This window comes from Raphanus sativus, chromosome 8 (genome assembly GCF_000801105.2).
Source record: "Raphanus sativus cultivar WK10039 chromosome 8, ASM80110v3, whole genome shotgun sequence".
Lineage (NCBI taxonomy): Eukaryota > Viridiplantae > Streptophyta > Magnoliopsida > Brassicales > Brassicaceae > Raphanus > Raphanus sativus.
In genome coordinates, this window is record NC_079518.1 from 8565739 (window position 1) to 8593038 (window position 27300).

The 27300-nt window shown below is 41.0% G+C and overlaps 5 protein-coding genes, 1 non-coding gene and 1 pseudogene across 6 annotated transcripts; 5 read left to right on the plus strand and 2 right to left on the minus strand.

Annotated features, from left to right (window-relative positions):
• The first annotated feature begins 208 nt into the window (after positions 1 to 208).
• Positions 209 to 2497, plus strand: LOC108819378 (pre-mRNA cleavage factor Im 25 kDa subunit 2). Its single transcript, XM_018592397.1, has 7 exons — positions 209 to 433; positions 867 to 912; positions 1123 to 1216; positions 1314 to 1387; positions 1773 to 1859; positions 1944 to 2054; positions 2151 to 2497. Exons 1-7 carry the CDS (start codon positions 315 to 317, stop codon positions 2220 to 2222), a joined length of 603 nt encoding a protein of 200 aa, XP_018447899.1. The 5' UTR covers positions 209 to 314; the 3' UTR covers positions 2223 to 2497.
• Positions 2498 to 2808: 311 nt separating this feature from the next.
• On the plus strand, positions 2809 to 3858 carry LOC130498360 (low-temperature-induced 65 kDa protein-like; annotated as a pseudogene).
• A 174-nt stretch (positions 3859 to 4032) lies between these two features.
• LOC108821270 (actin-depolymerizing factor-like) lies at positions 4033 to 5623 on the minus strand. The gene is made up of 3 exons (XM_056991882.1): positions 5460 to 5623; positions 4765 to 5021; positions 4033 to 4404 (listed from the first exon to the last, which is right to left on the minus strand). The coding sequence occupies exons 1-3, from the start codon at positions 5460 to 5462 to the stop codon at positions 4254 to 4256; spliced, it is 411 nt and encodes a 136-aa protein (XP_056847862.1). The 5' UTR covers positions 5463 to 5623; the 3' UTR covers positions 4033 to 4253.
• Positions 5624 to 6509: 886 nt separating this feature from the next.
• Positions 6510 to 8834, plus strand: LOC108818837 (rRNA 2'-O-methyltransferase fibrillarin 2). The gene is made up of 7 exons (XM_018591783.2): positions 6510 to 6660; positions 6908 to 7248; positions 7338 to 7433; positions 7516 to 7593; positions 7680 to 7856; positions 8311 to 8379; positions 8478 to 8834. The coding sequence occupies exons 1-7, from the start codon at positions 6639 to 6641 to the stop codon at positions 8658 to 8660; spliced, it is 966 nt and encodes a 321-aa protein (XP_018447285.1). The 5' UTR covers positions 6510 to 6638; the 3' UTR covers positions 8661 to 8834.
• On the plus strand, positions 7960 to 8034 carry LOC130499284 (small nucleolar RNA snoR60). Its single transcript, XR_008938164.1, has one exon. It is a non-coding gene; the product is annotated as a small nucleolar RNA snoR60 (small nucleolar RNA).
• Positions 8835 to 17605: 8771 nt separating the features above from the next.
• LOC130498637 (uncharacterized) lies at positions 17606 to 19371 on the minus strand. The gene is made up of 2 exons (XM_056992158.1): positions 18635 to 19371; positions 17606 to 18559 (listed from the first exon to the last, which is right to left on the minus strand). Exon 2 carries the CDS (start codon positions 18554 to 18556, stop codon positions 17927 to 17929), a length of 630 nt encoding a protein of 209 aa, XP_056848138.1. The 5' UTR covers positions 18557 to 18559; positions 18635 to 19371; the 3' UTR covers positions 17606 to 17926.
• A 3713-nt stretch (positions 19372 to 23084) lies between these two features.
• Positions 23085 to 27230, plus strand: LOC108822955 (uncharacterized). The gene is made up of 6 exons (XM_018596172.2): positions 23085 to 23287; positions 23633 to 23894; positions 23992 to 24059; positions 24154 to 24411; positions 24517 to 25859; positions 25944 to 27230. The coding sequence occupies exons 1-6, from the start codon at positions 23174 to 23176 to the stop codon at positions 26971 to 26973; spliced, it is 3075 nt and encodes a 1024-aa protein (XP_018451674.1). The 5' UTR covers positions 23085 to 23173; the 3' UTR covers positions 26974 to 27230.
• Positions 27231 to 27300: the final 70 nt, after the last annotated feature.

Here is a 27300-nt window from a genome sequence, read left to right on the forward strand (position 1 = left end):
AAGAATAAGATCACTTACTTCCATGAAGTAACAGAGAGGTACAGGAATAGAAAGGCTACAGAAAGTGACCAAGGCAGCAACTCTGGGAAGTTCTTATGGGCCAAGCATTTAAACAGGCTTATTCAAAGCCTGGCCCAAGTCTCTATTGGGCCACAGAGAGTTCAACACACCTCTTAAGGAAATTCTAGCACAGAACATGACTGACTCTAGAAGCTGTAGTAAAAAGTAGAGACGGTATCATATTATTAAATTCTCCGTCTGAGATTACTCCTCTGTGTCCGTCGCCGCCGAGATCAGTAGATCGATACACAGAGATGGCTATGTCTCAGGTGGTGAACACGTACCCGCTTTCGAACTACAGCTTCGGAACTAAAGAACCGAAGCTCGAAAAGGACACCTCCGTCGCCGACCGTCTCGCTCGTATGAAAATCAAGTACGATGCCTTCTCTCTTTCCTCTCTGTTTAGTACTTGCTTGAGAAGATAACCATAATTAAAAATAATAAGAAAACCCTAGAAAAGCTCGAGCCTTTACATGCTTAGATTACTGGGTTTTTGTCTCCTGATAAATATCGTTATAACTCATTTGATTTGACCTTTTTTTGCTCAATGAATCGGCTTCAAAACTAGAACTTGATACATGTAAAGGTAGAAGAAACTGGTTAAAGAGATCGGCTTTGGTGCACAAACATTAGCTTTAAAAAAAGTATTTAAATTTCAAGTGATTGATTTAAGAAGGAGACAGGTGTAGTTACTGTTACATGTTATGGAGCGGTTATGTTCTGTAAATTCGTTGAAAGTCTCAAGCTTTTTGATGATTGAAGTATATCTCTTTCTTGTTTTTGTTAATGGTGTGTTGTTGTTGCAGCTATATGAAAGAGGGCATGAGGACTAGCGTTGATGCGATTCTGCTGGTATGTGTTCTTCGTTCCCTTTCGAGCTACCTATGAGTTTTATGATTTTTTGTCAGCTTATTTTTTGCCCTTGTATCGTTGGTCCATATGTTAAGTAAATGATTGGTGTCAAGTCTAAAATTGTTACCACCTACTATGATTTTTAGATTTGTTATATCGCTCAATTCCTAGGATTCTTTCTTTATAACCATTTGATGATCAACCTTTCAGGTACAAGAACACAACCATCCTCACATACTTCTCCTGCAAATTGGGAACACATTCTGCAAACTTCCTGGTGGTCGCCTGAAGCCTGGAGAAAATGGTATGCAGCAACCATTCCGCTATTAGTACTTTTCTATACTCCTCCTGTAATTTTCTTTCTTGCTTCATCTTTGTGTGTACTATGTTACGTCTTGCAGAAGTTGAAGGCCTGAAAAGAAAGTTGACTAGTAAGCTTGGAGGCAATTCGGCTGGTCTTGTACCTGACTGGAAGGTGCTGTCCTGGTTTTCCTCTCTATATTTTCTTTTTTTTTTCTTATAGCAACCAGATATTTTTAGATACCTTAAAAGAACTAGGTCGGTCTGGTGTAGTGTGTACTCGCTCTTAATGCAAACGAGAAGCAATTCCAAATATGAGCCTTTTTGGTCATTACACCTTTGCATTCTAGTAATGAAGTATTCATAGAAGATTTCTTATTAGAGTCCAGACATGTCTGATTGAGTTTATGTGTGTCGCTCTGTAGTTCGTTGATGGGCTTTGTTCCCCATTTGATAGATACTATTTTGCCACGGGTCCAGACATGTCTGATTGAGTTTATGTATATCTCTCCCTGTCCCTGGTCCATAGTTCGTTTGATGGGATCCCCTCGCTTTAACAGGTAGGAGAATGTGTTGCGACATGGTGGCGTCCAAACTTTGAAACCATGATGTACCCTTACTGCCCTCCTCACATCACGAAACCAAAGGTATTTTGAAAATGTACTCTTTTACTCTTTCTCCTGAACAGGTTTCATTGATATCTCTCTCTTTTTTTTTTTGTGGAATTGCAGGAATGCAAGAGACTCTACATTGTTCACTTGTCTGAGAAAGAGTACTTTGCAGTGCCCAAAAACTTGAAGCTCTTGGCCGTCCCTTTGTTCGAACTCTATGACAATGTTCAGGTTTTGTTTTACATATTTCCAGATACTATCAACCTCTTTTAGAGATTAGTTTTACCCCCAAACTTCTTACCGTGAATACTTTTTTTTCTGGAACAGAGATATGGACCTGTTATATCAACCATTCCTCAACAGCTATCCAGATTCCATTTCAACATGATTAGTTCATAATCCGACTTGGTATTCAAGAACAAAGAAACCTATCCGATGGTAAAGTTACTTAGGCACAGTAGAGAGCTGTCGCTACTTGACCTTATAGACTTGTTTGGTTCATTCAAGTTTCAGCACACAAGAAGACTATTGATCTTGTATTTTCAAACGCATTAGTCATTATTCGATTAACGGCTGTCTTGTTGAATGATACTTTTTATGTTTGTGGTATGTATGAAACAGAACAAGCTAGGCCATGCTAAAACTTATTTGTTGGATCAATCATTCTTCCTTTATTAGTCTCTGTATACAAATAAATATCTATATAACGAAAAAAATACCATCATCTAACTATATCATTCTCATAATGAAAACATTACAACAGTTGACAAGTTGTTCTTATAAGCCCGAACGGCTGTTGAACCAAGTGATGAACCTTTTCAGTCAAGTTTATGGGACAATTAATATGGACCAACTTATTTACATCGACGACTCTTCTCGGATAAAAGATTGGACCTATGGAGCCACATGTACAAACCCAAGCGCATGATACGTGGCAATAAGTTACACGTGTTCATTCCTTAAACAGAGGAACAAGGGAACTGGAAACTCCACAGAGTTTCTTTAGAAACCATTTGGTTGCATAGAAACGAGAAAGTTGAACTATCCAAAACTAATGGACTCGCAAGCGCAGTTGCAACGTACTCATCATGGTCACCATCAAGCAGAGGAACCGACTAGGATTCAACATCCAGGTTCCAAATTATACAGTACTACATATATAGCTTGAAGTTAAAAAAGAATCTCAGTTATGTGTTTGTATGCAGAGGAAGAGGAGCATCACGAGAAAGGACCAGGGAAAGTTCTAAAGAAAGCCAAGGAGAAAGCAAAGAAGATAAAGAAATCTCTTACTAAACATGGACACGCTCATGAACCAGGTTTTAATTTGCACGTTTTTCTGTTTCACTCTAGATCAATCTGAACCAGAAGATAGATGGTTTTAATGTTTTTGGTATTTAACTTAGCACGAGGAAGAGGTCACCACCACGTTTCGGACCCGGTGGAAGAGGAGTTCTTTCCGGATCCGATGAAAGAGGAGATAGTGCCTCCAGGCAAGAAGTTTGTTCCGGTCGTGTCCTCTTCCCACAGTACTAATAAACCTACTGGCCAGGAGAGCCGTGTAGAAGGAGCTGAAGCTCCGAGTGATGGATACGGGAATAAGGTTATATCTGTGGTGACTCCAGTTTATGAGAAGGTCAAAGGGACATGAGCTATCGTGATGAAGAAGTTACCTTTCTCCCGCAGTGCAGCAACCGGTACGGAGCAAGGACAAGACAAGGGCATCTCAGCCAAAGAATACTTGAGGGAGAAACTGAGTCCTGGAGAGGAAGACAAGGCTTTGTCTGAGGTGGTCACTGAGAAATTTCATCTCGGAGGTGGCAAGAGTGGTGGCTCCGGGCCTGGTGCAGCTGAGAGAAATTGAGATTTGCTTTGTCCTTTTAAAATGTATGGTTTGTTAATGCTCAGTGTTTTTGTAGTTTGTAGTTTGATCCATGGCTTTTTCTTTGTTCTCATGTAAATATATGGTATAAGTCGTGCTAAGAACGCAAAATTACTAACTAAACTACCTTTGGATTAAAGCATGTCAAGTTTGTAAGTGTGGTTTAAGTTGTTTTGGACCTTATTTTGGTTCTGTTTAAACCAAATTAGAAACAAAACTAGAAGATTAGCTTGTCTCCTCAACTAACTCGGACATATATTTTGATAGAATGTTGCTTCAGAGCCTATGTTGGTGTTTATTGTAAGAAGTAACACAAACAGGCTACATGGTTTCAGCTTCTCCCAGGTTGAAATATAAAAGCCAGTTAAATTTTCATAACAAATTGTTTACAAAGGGAAATGAAAAATAAATGAAAGGAGATGATGAAGAATTCAGTTCTTAATCAAATAAATTACATATAATGGAAAATGTTTAAAACATTTTTTTGAATCACAAAAATACGAAAGGTGATATATATATAGATGTTTTTTATGAAAACAAGGAAAAAAAATCTAGAGAGCTCGGCTTTTGATAATGTCAAAGCTCATCTCACTAGGATCAGTGGCTTGTAACTCCACCTGAATGCCGTCCAGTTCTCTCTTGAACCTATCCTTAGAGCTAGCATACACCATCTTCATCCTCACTCTAGATGAATCAGGTGACCTACCATCATGCATCCAACATACCAACCACATAAGCACCCTTAACATAATCATCTTAATTGTTCAAAACAAAAAATTCTACTAAACTTCTTACTAAATTATTTATATTTTTTAAAATCTCATAGCCGGATGATAAGTCGTTAATGACAGTAATGTCATAAAGGTGGTAAAAACACCATTAGTGGTTGACCGGTGGTATCTATAGAGAATATATATGTGAGAGACTATGCGTTGCTGATGTTCTAAGGCTACAAATTTTATATGTTCTAAACGTTTTAACTCAAAAAAGCTTATTATAGTTTGTTCATATATAGCAAAATCCGATGAAAATATAAACTAAAGGAAAATTAGAATCTCGTACCAGGCTATGAAGAAGATTTTGCTCTTCTGGCAGTTCTCATTGGTGGTAAAATCGAAGTCGAAAACCGCGTAGCGGCACTCGTCGGCAGGGAGGGAAGCGGTGAAGTCGTCGTAAGTCTCCTGCGGGCTTCCTAACTTTTCAACCACCACTTGCTGCCCGTCTATCCTGAATATTATGAACCGATGTGTTCTTTTCTTTAGCTCCAAGAACTTCAGCTTGCAGTTGTCCTCCACTGCCATTCCAGACGCCGCGTTCGCCTTTTCATTCAATCATATATCATTCGTAACCATTATATATCACCATCGCATCAAATATAATAATATCATCGTCTTTTATACTAAAGTTACCTAGGCTTTTGCTCCCGTTACCAGTGTGCTACATTAGTTCTAATCTTCGTTTAGATATTGAGTTATTACGCTAATATGTTTAACTTATGAATTAAAACGAGATAAACTATACAAACATATGAGGTAACACTTCAATAACATGTTCAAGATGTTCTTTAGATCTTTAACATTTGCACCAAAAAAATAAACCATGTCTATGCTTATAGACAATCCTCACATTTCATCCAAAATCTAGATTTTCAAATTATTAGGTCTACGTCGGCATACATATCTTCATAATAAGATGCTTAATCAAAACTCAGCGTGGTTTAATTACTACAAGTATATGTAAGAGAAGAGAATACAAACCATTGTTTTTTGTTTAGTTTATACGGTAACGCTTGATGAAGATCGATTTGTTGTTTTGTGTGAATCTTGATTGTCCTCTGGAAAAGAGGAAAAATGTGAAAGAAGATGACAATGCTTAATTGGTTTGTGAATATAGAGGATCGAGACGAACTCGGACAACTAAAGGCTCTTATTTATTATCTTTAATATTGGTCTCTGATCTTCTTTTTGTTGTGATCGCACCACATATCGTTTTTCTTCTCTTCTAAACCTTTAAATTCGCTTAACCATCCCTTCTTTCAAGGCATTTCCACTCTATATTTAGCATCTATTTCTGTACACCATGCATACATAAAACATATACGTATATATATTCATTATCTTCTTTTTTTAAGAACTAATTAAAATAAGTGGATATCCATGCGTGTAACTAATTGCAAACTCTCTTTGTCAACTTAAGGCACCTCGTTTAGCATAAGTGTAACTGTGTACACGTAACATTCGTTTTGTAGAAAAAAAAAAAAAAAACATTCGTTTTGTTTTTCACGTTTGATCGAATACAATGAGAAGCTATATCTTGAGTAATAGTATCAGTCGTTATCTTTCATCCTCAAACCAACAATAGTATTACTTGTTAACTTTTCTAATGTACTAGATTTTGTTTGTCAAGTACACATGTATTTTGTCCTTGTACCAAGTTTTGGTCTAATGTATTAATTTACATGTATTTTTGGAATTAGTTTGAGCATGTTGGAATAAAATATACTTCAAACTTAGCTAATATTCTTTTGAATGCACATTATACTCTTAACATATCACTCAAAATTTGTAGGAATATGAAATTTTTTTAGCAAAAAAATGAAAATGTTGGAGGATCGTAAAATATTTAAATCCATTGCAAAAGTCACCCATTTTTGATCGTGGTTTCGGTCCAATTATAGGGAGTTTTCTTCAAACTAAGGCCCAAACCATGGGATTAAGGCCCAAATATTTAGTAACCCAACTCCTAGTAAGAGAAAATACATAATAGTATAAGGGCCAATTCATAAATAATAAGTAGGGCAGCATCCAAAACCCTCTAAAACCCTAGCAGCACTCTTATAAAAACACACCCACAGGCGCAGCTTCAACCCCACGACGCCATTTCCTCTCTCTGACAACTTCTCTCGCTATTCGCAGTCTCTTTACTCCAAAGCAAAGATGAGACCTCCTCTAACTGGTGGTAAGAACCCTAGCCGCCACTCCTTTTGTTTAGTTTATTTTTAGGTTACAAATAGCCAACTCTGTGTTTGTTTAGTGAGAGAACTCTTTGTGTATAACTTAAATGAACCTCAAAGTTGTTTCCTTTAGCTCTAAAGGGTATTGACAATTTAGGGTTTAAGGAGAATGTCTCAAAGGTTCACCCTTTTAGATGGGTATTGACTATCTAGGGTTTAAGGAGAATGTTTTGATGGTGTTTTTGTATTCAGGACGTGGTGGTGGTGGGTTCAGTGGTGGACGTGGTGGCGGTGGATTCAGTGGTGGACGAGGAGGTAGCTCTGGAGGTAGAGGTAGGGGAGGAGGAGGAAGAGGTTTTGGAGACCGTGGTGGACGTGGCGGCGGTAGAGGAATGAGCAGAGGCAGAGGAGGACCCGGACGTGGCAGAGGAGCACCCGGAGGACGTGGAGGTATGAAGGGAGGCAGCAAAGTGATTGTGGAGCCACACAGACACGCGGGAGTGTTCATTGCCAAGGGTAAAGAAGATGCCCTTGTCACTAGGAACTTGGTTCCTGGTGAAGCTGTTTACAACGAGAAGAGGATCTCTGTTCAGGTAATAATATAGAGTGTTGGTTGGTTGATTGAGATTGATGTTTTTAGATTTAAAAAAGCTTAAATTCGGTTTGTGATTGATTTCTACAGAATGAAGATGGAACCAAGATTGAATACAGAGTGTGGAATCCTTTCCGTTCTAAGCTTGCGGCTGCTATTCTTGGTGGTGTTGATAACATTTGGATTGTAAGTCTTATTCTTGTTGATGTTACTTATTGTGAAGCTTGTTTATATATATACTGATTTTTAATTCGTTTTTTTGATGTAGAAACCTGGTGCTAAAGTTCTTTACCTTGGTGCTGCTTCTGGAACCACAGTCTCTCATGTGTCTGATCTTGTTGGACCCGTAAGCAAAGCTCAGACCTTATGGTTATGATTAGTATTAAATGTGTTGTGTTTTTGCTTATTGTGTTGCTTTGTGATTTTTTGTAGGAGGGATGTGTCTACGCAGTTGAGTTTTCTCACAGAAGTGGGAGAGATTTGGTGAACATGGCGAAGAAGAGGACTAACGTTATCCCAATCATTGAAGATGCTAGACACCCTGCTAAGTACAGAATGCTTGTAGGCATGGTTGATGTTATCTTCTCTGATGTTGCTCAGCCTGATCAGGTTTGCTTCTCTATTTCATCTTACAAAATGAATGCTTAGTCCTGGTTTTTTACCTTGTAGCGTTTTAATTGTGATTTGATTTTTAAAAACTGTGTTCTGATGATTGCAAATGATGATCATTACTTGGATTCCCCTTCAGATCATTATGGGTGATGCAAAACTCCAAGCTTCTGATGCATAAGAATACCTTGTTTTCTTTATTTTTAGTTTGGATTTTTTTTTGTATTTCTTAATTTCAATGTCGATTTTAGTTAGGTTTTGTTTGGATTTCTTAATTTCTTATTTACTTTTGGTTTTCAAACAAATATCAAACATTTTCTAGTTATATAATTTCTTTGGTTTTATAATTTATATGTTTTCTAATGTCATTCAACCTTAAAGTGTTTCTTTCTTACTGTATTTGTTTGCAAGTGTTCTTAATGAAATGTTGTTCGTCTCTAAAACCACCATGTAGGCTAGGATTGTGGCTTTGAATGCAAGCTTCTTCCTCAAAACTGGAGGTCACTTTGTGATCTCAATCAAGGTTAGTAGTATTCCATACATTTATCCATGTACTGTTAATCTTCTTTATTGTCTTCACGGAGGAAGATTACTAAAACATGTTTCTCTCTTATCGTGCAGGCAAACTGTATCGACTCAACAGTTCCAGCTGAAGCTGTGTTTCAGAGCGAAGTGAAGAAGCTCCAACAAGAGCAGTTCAAGCCGGCAGAGCAAGTGACGCTTGAGCCATTTGAGCGTGACCATGCTTGTGTCGTTGGTTCCTACCGTGCCCCTAAGAAGGCCAAGGCTGCTACTGCCGCTTAGAAACTCCTTTGTGTTTGGAGTTTGTTTGTTTTTCAGTTTCTGCTTCTGTCATGTTTCTCTTTTAGAATCTGTAGTGTTTTAGAATCTGTTAAACCAGACTTGGAACTCATCAGTTGTTAAATCAGATTTTGCTTGTTGAGAAAGTTTTAATAGTAGTTGGTCTCATTTATGGCATATGCGATTAATCTCTGCTGGTCTCATCCACTTGTTAGTCATGTTTTATTTGCATCTCAATGAACAAAGTGCTTTACCTCTCTATTCCAATCTTTCTTGTTCACGCACAAACGTTTTGAGGCGGTGATCCTCTATCATTCCACCCAAGGCCCCTGAAGACGTTATAAAAACCAGTATTAAAAAAAAAGACATATTCAATGGAGAGTTTTTTGTACCTCTCAATGTATGAAAATTAATAACATTTGCCTTGGTAATGGATATAATCTCAAAATGATAAGAACCTTTCACCAAAATATCTCAAATAGTTTTATAATAATTTGCTTTGGTATATTTAGATAACTTGAATGAGACACTCTGTTAACGAGGATGTTCGTATCTAAGCTACTTGAAAGTTTCACTACTTGAGGACTTATTTAAGCATGTCAATCGAGTCCACCCAGTTCACCAGAGGCCCGGTCTGGCCTATTTCTATTTTGTGTCACATGTAGTATAATGAAGATGAATCAGAACATGATGGTAACATTTTGCCAAACAATTTATGGGCAATTACAACATAAAGTCAATAAGCCAAGATATTGCAATGATTAGGTCATCTTGTTTATTTGATTTAGAAGATTTCTTAATGCTCTTATTAAAGGTCTTCCAAAGTAGGCCATCAATGAAAGATTTAGAGAATTTGAGAAAATTTAAGAACGTAAAAGTATGATTGGTAAAAAATTGGTTTTAGAAATTTTAGTTCATTTTAAAATCTTTAAAGCTTAGAAAGTCTAAATGTCTAATTCCCAATCACAATCTTAATAAACTAAACTGGTTTTGTTACTTAATCAAATATGATAAGTCAAAAGAAGGACAAAACTCTATTGTAGCATTGATATCGTCGTAGGCTCTTAGTATAAGAAAATCATTGCAGATTCTAATGGTTTCATACATTCATTAGCTTTGCTCATTCTCAAGAAACCGATCATGTTAACTTATTAGTTACCAATACACATGGAATCAAAAGTAAACGCCTAAAACTAGTATTTGGAATAATGTTTTTAGAAAGAGAATGCTTGTGTTGGAGCTTTAGTATAAGGTTTCTTTCCTATGACTTGTAATTACTCAATTAAGTGAAAGGAATCTTCTTGACTTGTGTTATAAAGAATTGGTGGGATTCTCTTGCCGTGGAACAAACGTCGAGATACTAAACCCATTAAGAGCAAACATATGCACTGGGGGATATCCATGGATTATTATTCTCAATGACTTTAGTGGATCACACACATCTCTCTCTTCTCCAACAAGTTTCCTTTTGAATAATATCATACCGGTTCTAAGTGAGATGACTCAATAAAATATTGGTGTTGATCTCCAAATTTTTTGGAGCTAATATATGATAAGAGAAAAATATTTAAAATGATAATCTTTTTTGTTTGTTTGGACACTTTCATCGTCACAAACTTTTGTTTTCACACAAGAAACTTCAGAGATTCAGATATTTAAGTTATTTAAATCTTTTAACTAAAATTCTTAATAAGTTTTGCGACCTCTAAAATTTCAAATCCTGGAAAATACCATAAGGCCATACCTAATGTTTCCTAATGGTTTGATATTATTATCTAATCCTGCGGAAATATTACAATTATAAACATGTTCTTCATCTCATCTATCTTATTAAAACAGAAACATTCTATTGGATCTAACATTTATTTTGTAAGTTTTTAAATTAAATACACTTTTATATTTTATAGTTAAATTTACATTAAATCACTAATGTTCTTTTCTTTATACTACTATCTATTTTTTCAAACAATATACTTTATTCTTTATACTACTATCACTGTTTCCAAACAATATATTTTATATACTACTATCAATGTTTCCAAACAATACAATAATTAATCTTAGTTATTTTATATCCATCATTTTCTCTTTAAAATTTTGTAGAAACGTCATAATTTCATAAATTGCAAAATATTGAACTTTAAAATTTGGATTATAAGATTACAAATTATGAAACTATTACAATTTAAATCAAATTAGATTACATATCGGTCATCCATCAGTTCAATAAATTAGTCTCGGGTTTTAGTGATTTTTTAATATGAATATTTTAAAAACCTAAATTGAATTTTTAGATCTCCGGATTAACCGATATAATCACAATTAGGTTGAATTAAAAACACTGATTTAAATACAAAAATATTTTAAATATACTCTTTAAAAGTTACCAAAATATTTGTTGAGTTATTAGTGAAATTTTTCATCGTAAAATATTCCGCGCTTCCAAAGCGCGGATCAAGATCTAGTTGTATTTTATTACAAGAAAATATACTCTCATCACTTCTCATTACATACATATACAAATGGAGGCCATATGTCTCTGATCACTATCACTAAAAGTCCCCACGAGTCAGGCCATATGTCTCTGATTTGACCATTGACTTTTTTTCACACAAATTGAGGAATTCCACATTTAATTCCCAAAAAGAAAAAGAACGAAGCCCATGAGAGACCATGTCGATGGCACAACCGAAATTTCTCGCCAACTCGAGGGGCATTATCGGGTATATAAAGGGACGATAAATACGTGGTGAGAGGACACGAGGCTCTGCGCTGTTGAAAAGGAAAGTGGGATTTGGCACGATTCATCACATCACATCACATCACCTCACCCCCACCAAAGAGCTATAGGGAATTTGTAGAGAAACATTTACACCATAAGACAGTTTCATGTTTTTAATTACAAGATAAAGCACTTATCACTACTCAGGTAGTTTTTTGTAACAGCTTCCACTTGTCTTAACTAATTGGTTACAACATAACCTAAAACGCCTCTCTCCTCCCTAACTATGTTATTTGTTTTAGCGGGAGCCTCTCTCCACCCTTCATTTTTATTTCTTCCTGGACGGTGGAGATGAACTCTGTCTTTTCTGTTTGACAAGACCTATATCTACCTAATCTAAACCATCCAATTAGATCTTCTATTTCAACATCCTAGGGCTCACATTTTCTGGGATTTTACATCTCAAATCTCCTTTTCATCGTTGTTGTCTTCTTCACTCCAACAAAAGAACAAAAAAACAAAACTTCAGAGAGACTGCATATTATCTCAGACGGATTGCTGCTAGAAATTGGTTTGTTTCGCTAATTATATATGTCATCTTCTCAATTCATGCTTTAATCACATTTTTACTCTGTTTCTCACAGGTAATAATGGTGGACCATTGTATGGTCATCCCAGGTGAATGGACCTCCGTTGGCTCGCTCTGGGAGTTTGCGATAGACAAGAAGAAGATGAGTCGCATTGTCCCTGTTCGCGCCGGTATGTCGCTGCTGCAACTACAAAAAAATGTTGAGAAGGAGTTCTTCACCTTCACTGATCCGCCTCCGGCCTCTGTTCTCAGCTACTGGCCTCCTAATACCAAAGAGCTCGCTACTGGCCTTACTACACCGCCTGTTATACTCACTAACGACGGAGGCGTTTCCTACTTTTTCCATCACCTAGCTCTGCATGAAAGCATGAACCTTTACGTGACTTTTGATAGGAAAGGAGATAATCCTACTCCGACATCATCCTTTCAGAGCCCTCCCAACGTTGCTACTCCAAACCAACCTAACTTCAACACATTTCGTAACCCCTCGTCTATCTCGTCCAAAATCCCTAGCTTTTCCTTATTCGATGAAGATGAGCTCAGTCAAGATTTGCCCCCTAACCCTCCAAACCAGAACCTACCTTTACACCCCGAGGACCCCTGTCCTCTATCCCCAAGCCTGAAGCCTAACAGAATTTCCCTCCAAGACGAGACCCTCGCATGCGGAGATGAGATGCTTGAAGAAATGTTCAAAGACGATCCCGACAACATCCCAGACTCGTGGCTGCTTGAAGATGATGAAGACTCTGGTTCCGATAATTCCCAGCCTGCAGACACTGATCAGGTCCCTGTCGGTGGATACGTCCATGACTTCTGGGATCCTCTGTTAGATCAAACACTTGGAGGCTCTAATGTGGAAGAGGTTATGGCGGGGATCAATGTTCCTAAAACGCGGCCCGAGACCTACGAGTGCACCACCGGTGATGCCTTCGCTCATACTGTTCGTCTTTCTGGCGAAGATGACACTGAATGGAAAAAAGACCTCGATTTTCTTGGTGTCCATCAGAGAGAATGTCCACCGCGACAGACCGGAGAAGCGTCCACACGTACACGACGACAAGATCCGCAGACTCCAAATGCCCGTGTACAAAGAGGATCACCGTCCACGCGTACACCACCCTCTAGTGTACGCCGTCAGCAAGCGTCCACACGTACACCAAACTCCGCATCTTCAAGCTCCAACAGGCCATCTGTTGCTGTAGGCCAATCCCCGCCTGTTCAACCACCTGTGAAGGAGACCAGGCCACTATCTGAGATTAGTGACGAGGAATTTGACGTCCCTCCGCTTTTCGACGACCTGGCCTATGAGGCTGAAGATGTCCCCGATCTTAACATAGAGGAAACCGGCGGGGAACCTCACGTTGGCAAGTTCTACGCATCCAAACAGGATTGTCAAATTGGCCTAGCTATCTATGCAATCAAGGAGCGCTTCCACTTCAGACAGACACGCACCACAAGAAGCTCTTTTGTCCTAAGTTGTCACGACACTCACTGCGATTGGCGTATTTTTGCTAAAGAGCTCACCACATGCGGCTATTACATTATACAGAAGGCGAAGTTAAACCACATCTGCCCACTGGACCAGCGCGATCAATTCAAGGCCAATGCCACATCTAAAGTAATAGCTCAGCTCTATCGTTCTCGTTATGGCGAACCAACCAACGGCCCCAAAGCTGCGCAGCTGCAACAGCTGGTCCTGGAGGATCTCCGTATCTCAGCCTCCTACATGAAATGCCATAGGGCCAAAGAACTCGCCATCGACCTCAATGTGGGTCAACCAGAGGACTCGTTTCTCAACCTAGCTGATTACTTTGAAAGGTTGAAACACACTAACCCAGAAACCGTAACTGCGATTGAAACCGAACTTGATGATGTTGGCGACTCAAGATTCCTCTATGCCTTCCTTTCCTTTGGCGCTTCAATTCAGGGGTTTCGTCAGCTAAGACCTGTTTTGATCATTGATGGTACTCATCTGTCGGGGAAATATAAAGGCGTGCTCCTCACCGCTAGTGGTCAAGACGGGAACTTTCAAGTCTTTCCTCTTGCTTTCGCTGTGGTCGATGCCGAGAACGATCAATCGTGGGTCTGGTTCCTTACGAAGCTTGAAAGGATTATTGCTGACTCTCCCACCCTCTCCATCATCTCAGACCGTCATATCTCCATTCTCAAAGCCACAGCATTGGTCTTCCCGAAGGCTCATCACGGTGCCTGTATTGTGCACATCATGAGGAACGTGGTCTCCAGGTATAAGAGCAAGGGTCTAGCTAAATATGTTTGTGCTGCTGCTTTCTCATTCAGGCGCAAGGATTTTGACGACAACTTTGGGAAAATCCGACAAGCAAATCCTGCATGTGCCAAATACCTATCAGATATCGGCACATCCAAATGGTCACGGACCTATTTCCTTGGGAACAGATACAACCTCCTTACCAGTAATGTTGCTGAACAACTCAACAATGCGCTGTCCAAAGCCAGGCCTTCACCTGTTATTGAGCTTTTCATGTTTATACAGCGCATGTTGACACGTTGGTTCTCCGCTAGGAGAACCAAATCTGCAAAATACCGGGGAGCTGTCACCCCAGAGGTTGCCAAGGTAATTGATACACATATTAAGCTCACCCAAGGGAGCAAGATTGATAGCATTAATGACTGGAGCTACCAGGTGAAAGGCGTGTTTGGGAAACACTACACAGTTAGCCTTGACAAAAAAATCTGCTCCTGTCAAGTTTTTCAGAAACTCAAGATCCCTTGCGGTCATGCTTTGCTCGTTTCAGATTCCATCTCCTTGCCCCGTGTCCACCTTGTTGCTGATTGCTACAAAACTCAGACTTGGATAGATACATATGCTGGTGTCATATTCCCCGAGGCGCCATTCGGTGACATCCCCATCCCGCCGGCAATCAATGAGCTCAATCTTCAGCCCCCATTCACTTCACGTCCTCCTGGGCGTCCAAGGGATAAGCGCAAGGCATCCATTGGGGAAATCCAGGTAAAATCATAACATTATCTTTTTTATCCTTCTTATGCAACTAGATATCCAATCACACTCCTATGCTTCAGGTCCCCAAGAAAACAAAAACAAACAGGTGTGGTCGCTGTGGTCAAACTGGACACAACAGGACAAACTGTGTTGTGCCGATCTGATCGTTGGTGAATTCTATATCCACAGGGGAACGTCTTTTGGATAGCGCCTTCACCGCTTAAAACAGCTTCTCTTTACCCTTTTTGGATGAAATGCATGTTATAACAATTTCCTTTTTTGAAACATGTATTAGCTGTTTTAGCAGACGCTTTTGTAAACTCTATGTCTTAATGCGCACAAAACTATCTGTTCAATCATTTACCATTGTGGGCTTGTTTTTGGATGTTTAATTATGGCACAGGCACCAAAAAGTATCCATATGGACAATACTAAAACCCAACATGTACACCAAAGCGTGTAGAAATGTGTATTCCTTAGGTACACACCCGGTTAACTCCATAGTGTCCACATGTACGCTTTTACTACCCAACGTCTTAACTAACTATTATTACGCAGATAACTTAACGGTGTGTACACAAATTAGTGTTCACATGAACAATTCAACGGTTTTGCCTTATCTAATCTTTGTCCGTATGGATACTACTGCAATCTTATATGGACAATACTTACTGTTATCTGTGTTCCCCAGGCAGCTACGTCCGTGGGTGGACACGAGTAAGTGTCCACCGGGACACTACTACAACACCCCTTGTACGCGGTTTGGGGTCGACAAAGATAACACTAAGACCCAACGTGTACACTAACTATTATTACGCAGCTAACTAAACGGTTGTACACAAATAAGTGTTCACAAGAACAATACAACGATTTTGCCTTACCTAATCATTGTCCAGTTGGACACTACTGCAATCTTATATGGACAATACATCGTATTATTTGTGTTCCTGTCAACAATAATTTCTGTACAACCGTTCAGTTAGCTGCGTAATAATAGTTAGTGTCCACGTTGGGTTATAGAAGCGTCCATGTTCACACTACCTGGTGTACACCCACGTACCTAACTGATTTTGGACTCAAGAGGAACACAAATCACGTCCATCTACAGTGACAATAAGTTGGGTACAAGTTCGCCTGTAGTAGTGTCCGTGTGCAGAGTAACTTGTCAAAGCATTGGGTTGTAGTACTGTCAGTGTGCTGAGTAACTCGTGGACACGTTGGGTTGTAGTTGTGTCCCTGTACACCAAGAAGGTGAGTGCCTGTGTACTTATGGGGAACACAAATAACACTAGTTATTGTCCATATAAGATTGCAGTGGTCAGATGAACACTGATTAGCTAAGGCAAAATCGTTGTACGGTTCATCTGAACACTCAATCCTGTACAACCGTTCAATTAGCTTCAGTACACAGGCTGTTAAGTACGTGGGTGTACACGAGTTATTGTCCGTATAGACACTACTCCAACATTACGTGCACACGAGAATGTTACTGTCCACATGGACTTGGGCTGCTGTCCACATGGACGTGATTTACTGTCCACATGGACATGAGTTACTGTCCACACGTCGCTACTTCAATTTTCCCTTGCCTCATCACTGTTATAAGGACACTACTGCAATCTTATATGGACAATACTTAGAGTTATTTGTGTTCCCCTGACATTAACGTTCGTGGGTTTACACGAGTTAGTGTACACCGGGACAATACTATAACATCACGTGTACACGGTTTGGTGTCAACAAAGATACGACTACATACCAAAGTGTACACTAACCATTATTACGCAGCTAACTTAAGGGTTGTACACAAATTAGTATTCACAAGAACAAAACAACGATTTTGCCTTACCTAATCATTGACCGTCTGGACACTACTGCAATCTTATATGGACATTACATAGTGTTATCTGTGTTCCTGTGAACACTTATATGTGTATAACCGGCAAGTTAACTGCGCAATAATGGTTAGTGTCCACGTTTGGCCGTAGAAGCGTCCATGTGGACACTTACTGGGGTACACCCTTATAGCTAACTGTTTGTGTACTAAAAACAGTGTTGATGGACATATTAAACTTCATGTGAACACTCAATCCTGTACAATCGTTCATTTAGCTTCAGTACACAGGCTGTTAAGTACGTGTTAGTGTACACCGGGACAATACTATAACATCACGTGTACACGGTTTGGTGTCAACAAATATACGACTACATACCAACGTGTACAGAGACCATTATTACGCAGCTAACTTAACGGTTGTACACAAATTAGTGTTCACAAGAACAAAACAACGATTTTTCCTTACCTAATCATTGACCGTCTGGACACTACTGCAATCTTATATGGACATTACATAGTGTTATCTGTGTTCCTGTGAACACTAATATGTGTACAACCGGCAAGTTAGCTGCGCAATAATGGTTAGTGTCCACGTTTGGCCGTAGAAGCGTCCATGTGGACACTTACTGGTGTACACCCTTATAGCTAACTGCTTGTGTACTAAAAAGCAGTGTTGATGGACATATTAAACTTCATGTGAACACTCAATCCTTTACAACCATTCATTTAGCATCCATATACGGTCGTACACAAATAAGTGTTCACAAGAACAATACAACGAGCGTAAAGACAGGAATAAGTCAAATAATTTCGTGGGGTGTCAAGGCATACCGACGTTATTTGTACACAATTTAAGTGTAGCCATCCAAAACTAGTGTAAACCCTTAGTGTACACATGCGTAAAGACAGGAATAAGTCAAAGGACACTAGTACTAAAAACAAAAGCACAGCCAAAATCCATAAACATAGATAATACCATAAGCATAGATAATAGGTCCACATGCCTCAAGATTTCAAAGCCGACCATAGCACAACAAGTACTGGATGAAAAAAGGGCCAACATGCCTATACAACAAAAGATTAACCTACAACAACGGTCGTTACTCATCCAAAAAACTAAAAACACACCAGGAGGACATCATCAACGCAAATACAACGGTAGGACCAAACGGCCGTAGATGTCCATCGCATACTGCTTGCGGAATATGTCCACCAATTCGTCAGTCAGCCCCGCGACGCTTGGCGGATTATTTCCGGTTGCAAGAATCTCCATGTACTTCACCGCCACTGGCCCGCAATCACCGCTCCGGAGATTCACATAAGCACCACCCATCCTGTCAACCAAAAAAGGCTCCTGCTGACTATCTCCACTTTGAACCGAAGGGCACACATTCTGAGCTATGTAAGGCAACATCTCCGCTAAGGGCTTCATCAAGGAGTTAACAGCCTCCATTGAATTCAACTTTGGGTTCGGATCCAACACATGGATACTCCACTCCGTTAGGCTTATACATAATCCCACCCAGTGGTCATCACCCCATATCATAGGCGCGTACAAGGTGTCAACATCCACACCCCACCGAAGCCCATCCTGCGTTATGTACTTCGTGATCTTAACATCACCAGCTACCGTATCTTTCGCTTTGGCTGCGTTGAAATGTCTGACTTTTCTCTGCACTTGGGCTGTAAACCATGGAGGCAAGAACATGGCTCTGTTAAGTTTGGCAACATCCCCACAACGAGCGTCAATATGCTCCATCAAAACCTCCATGTGCTGCGCACCAATAGAACAGGTTAAAAGCCAATTAGTAAACCCAACTACCATCCGCTAAATTTGTTTCTAACCTACCGTGCTGGTGATCCATTTCTGTGGTGTTGCCAAATCAAGGAAAAACTGGTTGTCCAGGTTGTGTCCACCGGCGTTTAAATGCAACCTGCATCTCAACAATTAGAACTTGTGTAGACGGATTTTTGCAAGATTTGTTATAACGCGACAACAAGACTTACACTTCAGAGTGTGCCTCCAAGACCTTCTCAAAGAAGGGGTAATCTACGTCTTCTTCCGTAGGCACAATATCCGAAACAACATACTGATCCTTCCCCAAAAGAACCGCAGCCAACTCCTCCTCCTGAGCAACAGGCCTATGGGGTGCTGATCGAGTAACGGGAGAATCACCGACATCAACACAAGGCGGCCCGTCAGGCGTCTTAACCTCATCGCCAGAGCCTGCATCGTCAGACTCATCCAGGGGATTCTACCAAAATACAAAGAAGTGGTTATCAGTGTCCGTAGGACGTTTAGAAAGATATGTATGCTCTTTTCCAACAAAACATCAATCGTACATCTTCAATTACTCCACCATCACGAGGCTCTGTGGTTCCTAACACCTGCATCAAATATCAACATCACTGAACGTGTATCCCAATTATATTAACGATAACCAGAAGCAAACGTCTGTGCTATACCTCTCCAGCTGCACCTTTGCCCTCCATGGCAACAGAGTCGTTCCCTGCCGAATCCGCTTTCACCAGAATCGGGATCCCCTGCAGCAAAAAAAATAACAAATTTACTATCTTTATGGCATCCTTCCGGTGCTAGGATAAAAAACTGATGTTCATGTGTACACAAATAAAACTATCCTTAGCCCAACCAAATTTGGTGTACACATGAACACCAAGGCATACAGCAAATAGTTTTGTATCAATAAATGTTATTACCAGCCCCTCCGCCTCCTCCTTATGAGCTAAACCTTCTTCTGCTCCCCCAGTGGTCAGACTCTCCGAAACCTTTTCACACTGGGTTCCTAAACCGCCACCAACGTCGTCAAAACATGATGTTACCTACAATTACAAACCAGAGGAGATTTAAAATCGAGTCAATAAAACACAAAAAAAAACAAATTAAACCACAAAACCAGTAATTTTTGTGTCTCCGATGAAATAGGTCTTCCCAACACCTGAATCTCCTCCTTTGAAGCAACCCCACCCTTTGACCCCGAAACCTCTTTCTCAGTAGGGGTCCCCTTTACAGGAAATATAACTTCATGTTAGAAATAACACAAAACTATGAATCCTCTAAATAGGCTACGCATGATGGTTACAGCGACATGTACCGGGGAATTAGAAGTCTCTATTCCCTCCTCATCGAGCTTACAAGGCAAGTCATCTTTACGACCCCCTCCCTCTGGAAGATCCCCAATAGGCTGCGCATAGTAAAAAAGAGAAAAAACCAACAAACGTGGTAAGTTTGTTTCCTAAGCCGCCTGCACGATGACGTGTATTTTACCTGTTCATTTTCCCCCTCTGCACGTCCCAAAGTAATGCAGTCCTTTGCATCCCCGCTCCTCACAATAAGGTCCTCCCTCTGCGGATTTATTCACATACAGTGTACGTATCAAACCGACATATAATGTCCACATGGACAAACTGGCATAAAATGTCCACATGGACAACTAAAATACGTAAGTATACTAAAAAGAGGGTAAACGGATAGAGCCTAACTTACATTTTCTGTGACCGCATCTACAAAGTTCATTGGACAGACATCCAATGCCTCTCCATCTTTGTCAGTGACATCTAGCTCTAACAATCCGACCAATACATCAAGCTTTCCTCTTTCCTGCACCAGAGCACATCGGAAATATTAAAGGTTAATCTAACATTTTCTGACCTAAAGTCCACAACCTAAACACGATCTCACCTCCTCGTTGATGCCTTCCTCAGAAAAAGGTGGGACTTTCTTGGGGGTTTGGAATATAGAACTATCGCCATCTGGGGACTCATCAACTCCTTTAGACAAAGACGCATCGCCCACCTCCACACTTAGCTTCCCCCTACGGGGCCCACCCACTCCCCCAACAGGTAACTTAAAGCTTAAAGGCGATTTTGTATGCTTCCCACGGTAGCCCCTCCTAGCTGAGCTTCTCCCTTTCACTATGTTCTTCAGTTTATCCAACTGCCGACCTTGCTTTTCAGATAACGCTTTCAGCCTCGTTATCTCCTGTCTCATTTCTTCCATCCCAGCGATAAACTCCTCCTGCCTCTCCGCGTACTTCCGCGTCTCACGCTCCAAATCTTTGCTTAACCTTTGCTCTTTCTTCTCAGGTTCGATGTCACTTACCTCCGCATCCTCCGATTTCCTCTTACGCTTATTATCTTTCTCTTTAAAAACAAACAGCGTCCCACTAGCATCACCCCCGCCCCAGTCACTCTTTGAAAACCCATGTCCTTCCCCCAAAAGCCTAAGCAAATATTCCACCTTCTTGTCGAACCTTTCCTCATCCCAAACACCCCACCTATCTTCGTGGTCGCCCGTCACTTCCAACATAGGCTGGACCTGCAGCTGCGAAACATCAGAAAGCAACAATTACCATTTACAAACTCGAATTCCTCTGAATTCCACAAGTGTACATTACTAGACGTCCATTAATACACTAAAATACAGAATCCATCTACACATAGGGGACGTACATTGGGTTGCCCATTCAATACATGATATTGTCCATGTGAACAACAAATCAGAACTTCACACAGCGTCCATGTGTACAGCGAATTTAAAAAATCAACACGCAGCACAATGTACAAGACCGAGGTGTACACGAAATCAAACACATCACCTTCCTATGTCCAAGACCTCCACTGAGCATGCGCGTAACAACAACACACGCAAAGGCGTCCATGTGTACACGTTATAAAACACATCGGACTTCCATGTGTACAACAGATTAACAAAACAACAAAGATGCATAAACCATGATACACTAGACCTCTTACCAAAAAAACATATACTACACTTTGTGTACACGGAAGCAAACACAAAAGCAAAAACAAATAAACTTACAAAATGTTTTAATCAAAACTTACCAAAGTTTTATGCTCGGCTTTCTGTACATCCGCTACGGTCAGACCGGCATGTTGGGGCAACGAACCCCCAGGGTAATCCAGTAAGGTCACCGTTATGTCGCCACGGACAAGTTCCTGCAACTGAGGTATCAACCGGAAGGCAGTTAATTGCAAAGCTTGCGGGAACCCAACTAGCCTAACTGACTTCTGCCTCAACTTTTTAACTAGATCTCCTACGGGGTCCTCGCATTTGCCCATTATCCTAGGGCCTGGCTTCAAGGTGCTGAGAGTCCAAAGGAATGACTCCCTCCCCCACGGGAAAGCCAGAAAAGCATCCACATCTTCAAGCCTCTGCACATGCTTAAGTGATGGTTTCGGCTTCTGTAGAGTTGCAATCAAAACACCATCGACAATCACTATCAAGCAGAGCTTCAGTTTTTTCCAACCAGGCATGTCCTTCTCTGTTTCCACACGCTCGAGGAGGTCCTCCACAAGAACATCCCTGTTATTTCCGATCAGCTCTTCCCAGTACCTGTAGTTCTCATCGGTCTCCGGTAACTGGTACTCAATTGTGTAGCCATCTTCAAACTCACCGCAAGGCAAACCGGTAACCTCCCCGAACTCGATCAAAGAAAAACGAAACGGTTTGCCGGCAAAGACAGGCCACATCTCATATTTCTTCTTGGTCACCAACTGGCGTGTCATCATGCTGTGTACAACCCGTCCAGGGTACAGATTACGGGCCGGGACATTGAAGAGCCCTCCGAAACAAGAGGAGAGAAGCACTAACATCTCCGGCGACCCCTTGAGAGCGTCTCTAACCCTCAAAAGGAAGTCCGACGTCGAGTAGATGTTTGTCCTCTCGCTAGGAAAACGGTCGGTGGCGAACAGCCGCTCCGGTAGTAATTGCTTCACATTCTCGACTGAGGAATGACCCGCATCTGGAAGGGAAATTAAGACTTAAACTAAGAACCGGAATGAAAATAAAAAATCACAGGACATAAAATCCAAAAACAAACCTTCCTCCCTCTCCTTGCCGCTACTGCTACGCGTTCTCGCCATCGTTAGAATCCGTGACTAGCAACGGTATGTAAGATCGTCGGAAAATCGCCACCAAATCTCCCAAACCCTAGAATCGCCTCACTAGTTTTCCCTCTGAAATCCTTGGGTTTCGGTAAAAACAGAGAAATAATGGCGGTGGTGAGAGAGGAAGAGGGATGTTGAAGAGACGCACGACCGGTTTACTCATTTAAATTAAGATAACCAGGCCCCACCATTTTTCAAAATTTGAAAAAATATCTAAACCAGTTGTCGAAACTAACTAAAGAAAAAGAGGGAACAAAACCGGTTGTGATTTAGTCAGGGGCAAATTAAGTCTTTTCACCAGAAAACTACCTCACCCCCGGTAACTGTCTTTCCTTGTAATAGAAAGACATAAACTGTCTGAGAGTGAAAATAACTCATTTGTAGAAGAAGAAGAAGAAGAAGAAGAAGAGAATCACTTTGGTTTTTAAGAATTTAGGGTTTTCAAAAGCCGAAAGCCACCATGGCGGAGGTTGTTTTGCACATATACGATGTAACAAACAGTGGATCGGAGATTGATAGCTTCTATAAAGACGGGATCGGTCCTATAGCCGGCGTATTCCACTGCGCGATTCAGGTTTTTACTCCATCGTCGCGTCGCGTCGTCGTCTCTCTGCTTTGTTTATTGTCTGTGTGACATAGATTTGTGAAGAACAAGATGAGTGGATCTTTGTTTGTTATTTGACTGCAAAACGAAGCGTTTCTGGATATTTCGTGCTTAAGATCTGAGGCTTGGAAGCTCCAAGATCCACTCAGAATCTTGTGTTTCCTAGAGACTTGTCAAATCCAAGCGATGCTTACCTTTTGCTTGATTGAGTTAATCTGATCAATTAACGAGACTCCAAGCGATTTTGACTTTTGGTGTCCAAGTTTGTTGGAATGCTTATGTGTATAATATTTGACGAGTCTTTTCTTTGTGCAGGTATATGGGGAGGATGAATGGTCTTATGGGTGTTGTGAACAAGGAACTGGTGTTTTCAGCTGTGCTATCACCAAGAATCCTATGTACGCTTATCGCGAGAAGATTGTTCTTGGGAAGACGGATTGCACTATCTTCATGGTTGATCAGATTTTGCGTGAGCTTAGCAGGGAATGGTCAGGACAGACGTATGATTTGTTGTCTAAAAATTGCAATCACTTCTGCGATGTGCTCTGTGGCAGGCTTGGTGTCCCTAAGCTCCCAGGTAAAAAAAAAAGCAATAATTTCGGAATTATTAATAAGCTTTGTGTGTGTTGGTCTGTGGATGGCTGATGTGATTGTCTGGTTCTGTCTCTTAACAGGTTGGGTGAATCGCTTTGCCAATGATGGTGACGCAGCCTTGGAAGTGGCGGAAGACACAAAAATGCGTGTGGGTTCTCTCTCTTGTTTTTACTTATGTAACCTAACTGTAACTTTATGGGTGTGTTCAATCTTTTAAACTTGGAATTTTTCCTTTTTTTCAGGTAAAGGAAGCCAAAGCTGAATTAGTATCAACTAGTAAAGTGGCGAGTAGCTTTTCGAATGTTTCATCGGACATGACTAATAGCTCCACTTCCACTGGGTGGAACATGAAAATGCAAGGCACTTGGAAAATGGTGGCTAAACGTAGTAGGAGTTCAACAAAGCGTGTTAAGAAACAAGTTACACGTTCTCGGGATATCGAGGCCGAATACAAGAGTGCGACAAGTACATCAGCCGAAGGGGATTCAGGATCCGAAAAGGTTTCCATTAGCTTCTTTCCCCGTTTTGTGCTGCTATCGTCGCTGCTTCTGGAGGGTTTTAGTTGGTCTCGTTATGCTAATGCTTAATTCTTTCGATAATGGCAGCTTGGCGTTTCTATTCCAGGCCAGCATTTCGCAGAGAGAGTAGAGCATGTTCCGTTAAAGAAACGGAGATTTATGGTTCCCTCTCCATCACCTTTGAATAGGTCCTTTGCTCGTGGTGAAGACTCACAACATCGTGCACAGATCAATCACTCTCTGCCTGTTTCACGGTTGAACCCTAATCTAATGAGCGGAAAAACATCAAAAGTCTTTGATGATAAACCTGACTGCGGCGGTCATGACTTCTATGGTATTAAGATACTTGCAGAGGTTGCTTGCAGTAGTGGTATGAGTAGCGAAATTGCATCCGCAGTAGACGGTCAGATTGTTGAACATGCACGAGAGCAAGAGGCTTTGGCCTTTTCTCCTAATGATTCATCAACCGGAACTGTTGATGTCTCGGGGAAAGATACTACGATTGAGTCCAGTGACAAGGTTGAGGAAGGCAAGAGCAAAATCTTAGTGCCTCAAAATGCTTCGGTTGATATTTTGGGTCATGCTTCGGCTGCTAATCAGAGTGAAAGACATAATATGGTAGCATCTAGTAGTATGATAGTGACGCGGAACATTAGCATTGCTGTTTCGAATGAATCGTCAACAGATGGGCCAAGGGAAAATTTGGAAGCTGGTGATAGCAGACATTTAGCAACTCAGAGTGAGCTTGCCACTGTGTCAGAAAATTTATCTGGTGATGAGCGCACTGGAAAGAGTAAGAATTCTGAATGCATTACAGATGATAGGTTACACTGGGATTTAAATCTTCCAACAGACGCATGGGGTCAGCCTTGCGATGTAGTCGATGAGATATCGGGAAGATACTCTGATGGAGAAGTCACCGAATCCATTACTGAGAGCAGACATGTTGATGGTAGCAATGACTACCCGACTGGCTTGATTGCATCAGATGTGCGCATGAATTCTCAGTTGCTGTCTGGGCCTAGTGCTGGAGAATCTGTTCGAAATGGAAAGGAGTGCCAATCTGGTTATGATTCCCAGTTTGAGGATGGAGAGTTGAGAGAACCATACCCTTGGGAAGAAAATGAGGGTGATAGTGAAGATGTTGAACAAGTGGATTATGGGTCTGAGCCAGAGAAGGAGCGGTTGTACTCTTTGGGTGAGAGTAATGAGAATAAGCTAGAGGACATTGAGAAGGAAATCGTGGCAGAGACAAAGTGTGGAGCTGTCAAGAGTAAATCTAGCGATGTGCATGAAGGAAACAATGATGTAGAGAAGCATGTCGTGGTTTGCATGAATAATTCACATTCAAAAGGGTCTTCTCCATCAAGGAGCTTCAGGTCAAAACAATTCAGGGAGTCCCATACTCATGAACCCATCCGAAGGAGAAGGCAAGTTAGCTCGGCTGTCGATTTCATTATCTAACTATTATGGTATTGGTTTCCTTGTTAATTAAAGTGATTTCTCTATTTCAGGCCTGATAGTTATGAAGAGTTGAGTGAGAGAGACGCTGGTCCAAATAAGTATGTCGGGAGAGAGAGAACAGAGATGCGTATGCAAAACAGGAGTCCTAGGAGAAGACAATTCAGCGGCTGGGATTCTAGACGTCGCTTCTCCCCACCTATATACAAAGGTGGTGAATACCGTTTTGGACGTCAAACCGTTGTGGAGGACCGAGTTATGATGAGTGGCTTTGATCAGCCAGGCCCAGGCCCAAGTCCAGGTTCGCGTGGCTATGTTCGTAGGCATTTCTCAAATGGAGGATACCAGGGTCGGTTCAGAAGGTTTCCAGATGGCAACGGGAATCGTGATTTCAGAGACGCAAATCGTTCCTTTCCTCCCGGTGATGCGAACGACTATCCAAGTCGCATGCACATCAACCGGATGAATGGTAGGAGAGAGAGAAGCAACTCTCCTCCCGTCTTCAGGAGGAGATTGCACGACCCTCAATCACGGTCCAGGTCCAGAAGTCGCTCTCCAGTTTCATGGAACGGGCGGAACAGGTCTCCACCAGGGTTCCGGGGCGATGAAAACAGGATGGAGAGAGTGAGATTCCCATTCCAGAAACGGTTTCCTCTCAACCAAGAGACGGGATTCATGTTGCAGCAAAGAAACCAGCGAAACTCAAGGTTTTTTGATGGCAGAAACAAAGATGGCGGTTGGGAGAATCATCATAATGACTTGAGGGGAAGAACAGGGAGGATGTTTAGATCAGAGCAGAGATTTGACAACATGAGAAGGGTGAACTCGGAGAACAATAGTAATTTCAGACCATTTGTACGGCATAATAATAATAATAGTAGAAGGTTTGATGATGATGGTGGAAGCCGAGGAGAAGGGTTTAAATATAAGGGAGCGGAGGAGAAGAATGAGTATGAGATGATGGTGCACCGGCCTCAGACAATGGAAGAAGATGGTGGGCGGTTGAGATTAGATGGAGAACAACTAGACACTCTTGTTTCCAAGGACAATAAGAACAACAACGAGGCTTCATTAACAAAATAGAATATGACACTTTTGGGTTTTGGTAGGTTCTCTTTTTTTTCATATTTTGTGTTTAGCAGTTGAACGGCACCGGAGTTTTAGAGAGGCAAAAGAAATGCCTGGTGACGTTGATTTCTTTTCTAGTTTAGGGTTTAGGGTTTAGAGTTTGGTTCACTCATGTTTCTAGAGGCTTGTATCACCATAATACGTGTGGGTTTTGCTGCCACATATATGTAACATTGTAACAACTTCTTGAAGTAACGAACATTATTCTATAAGCAGTTTAAACTACTAACTTGTCTCTTTATGTCTGCGTCCTGTGAAATGAAGCCTTTGGTAATGCAAAAA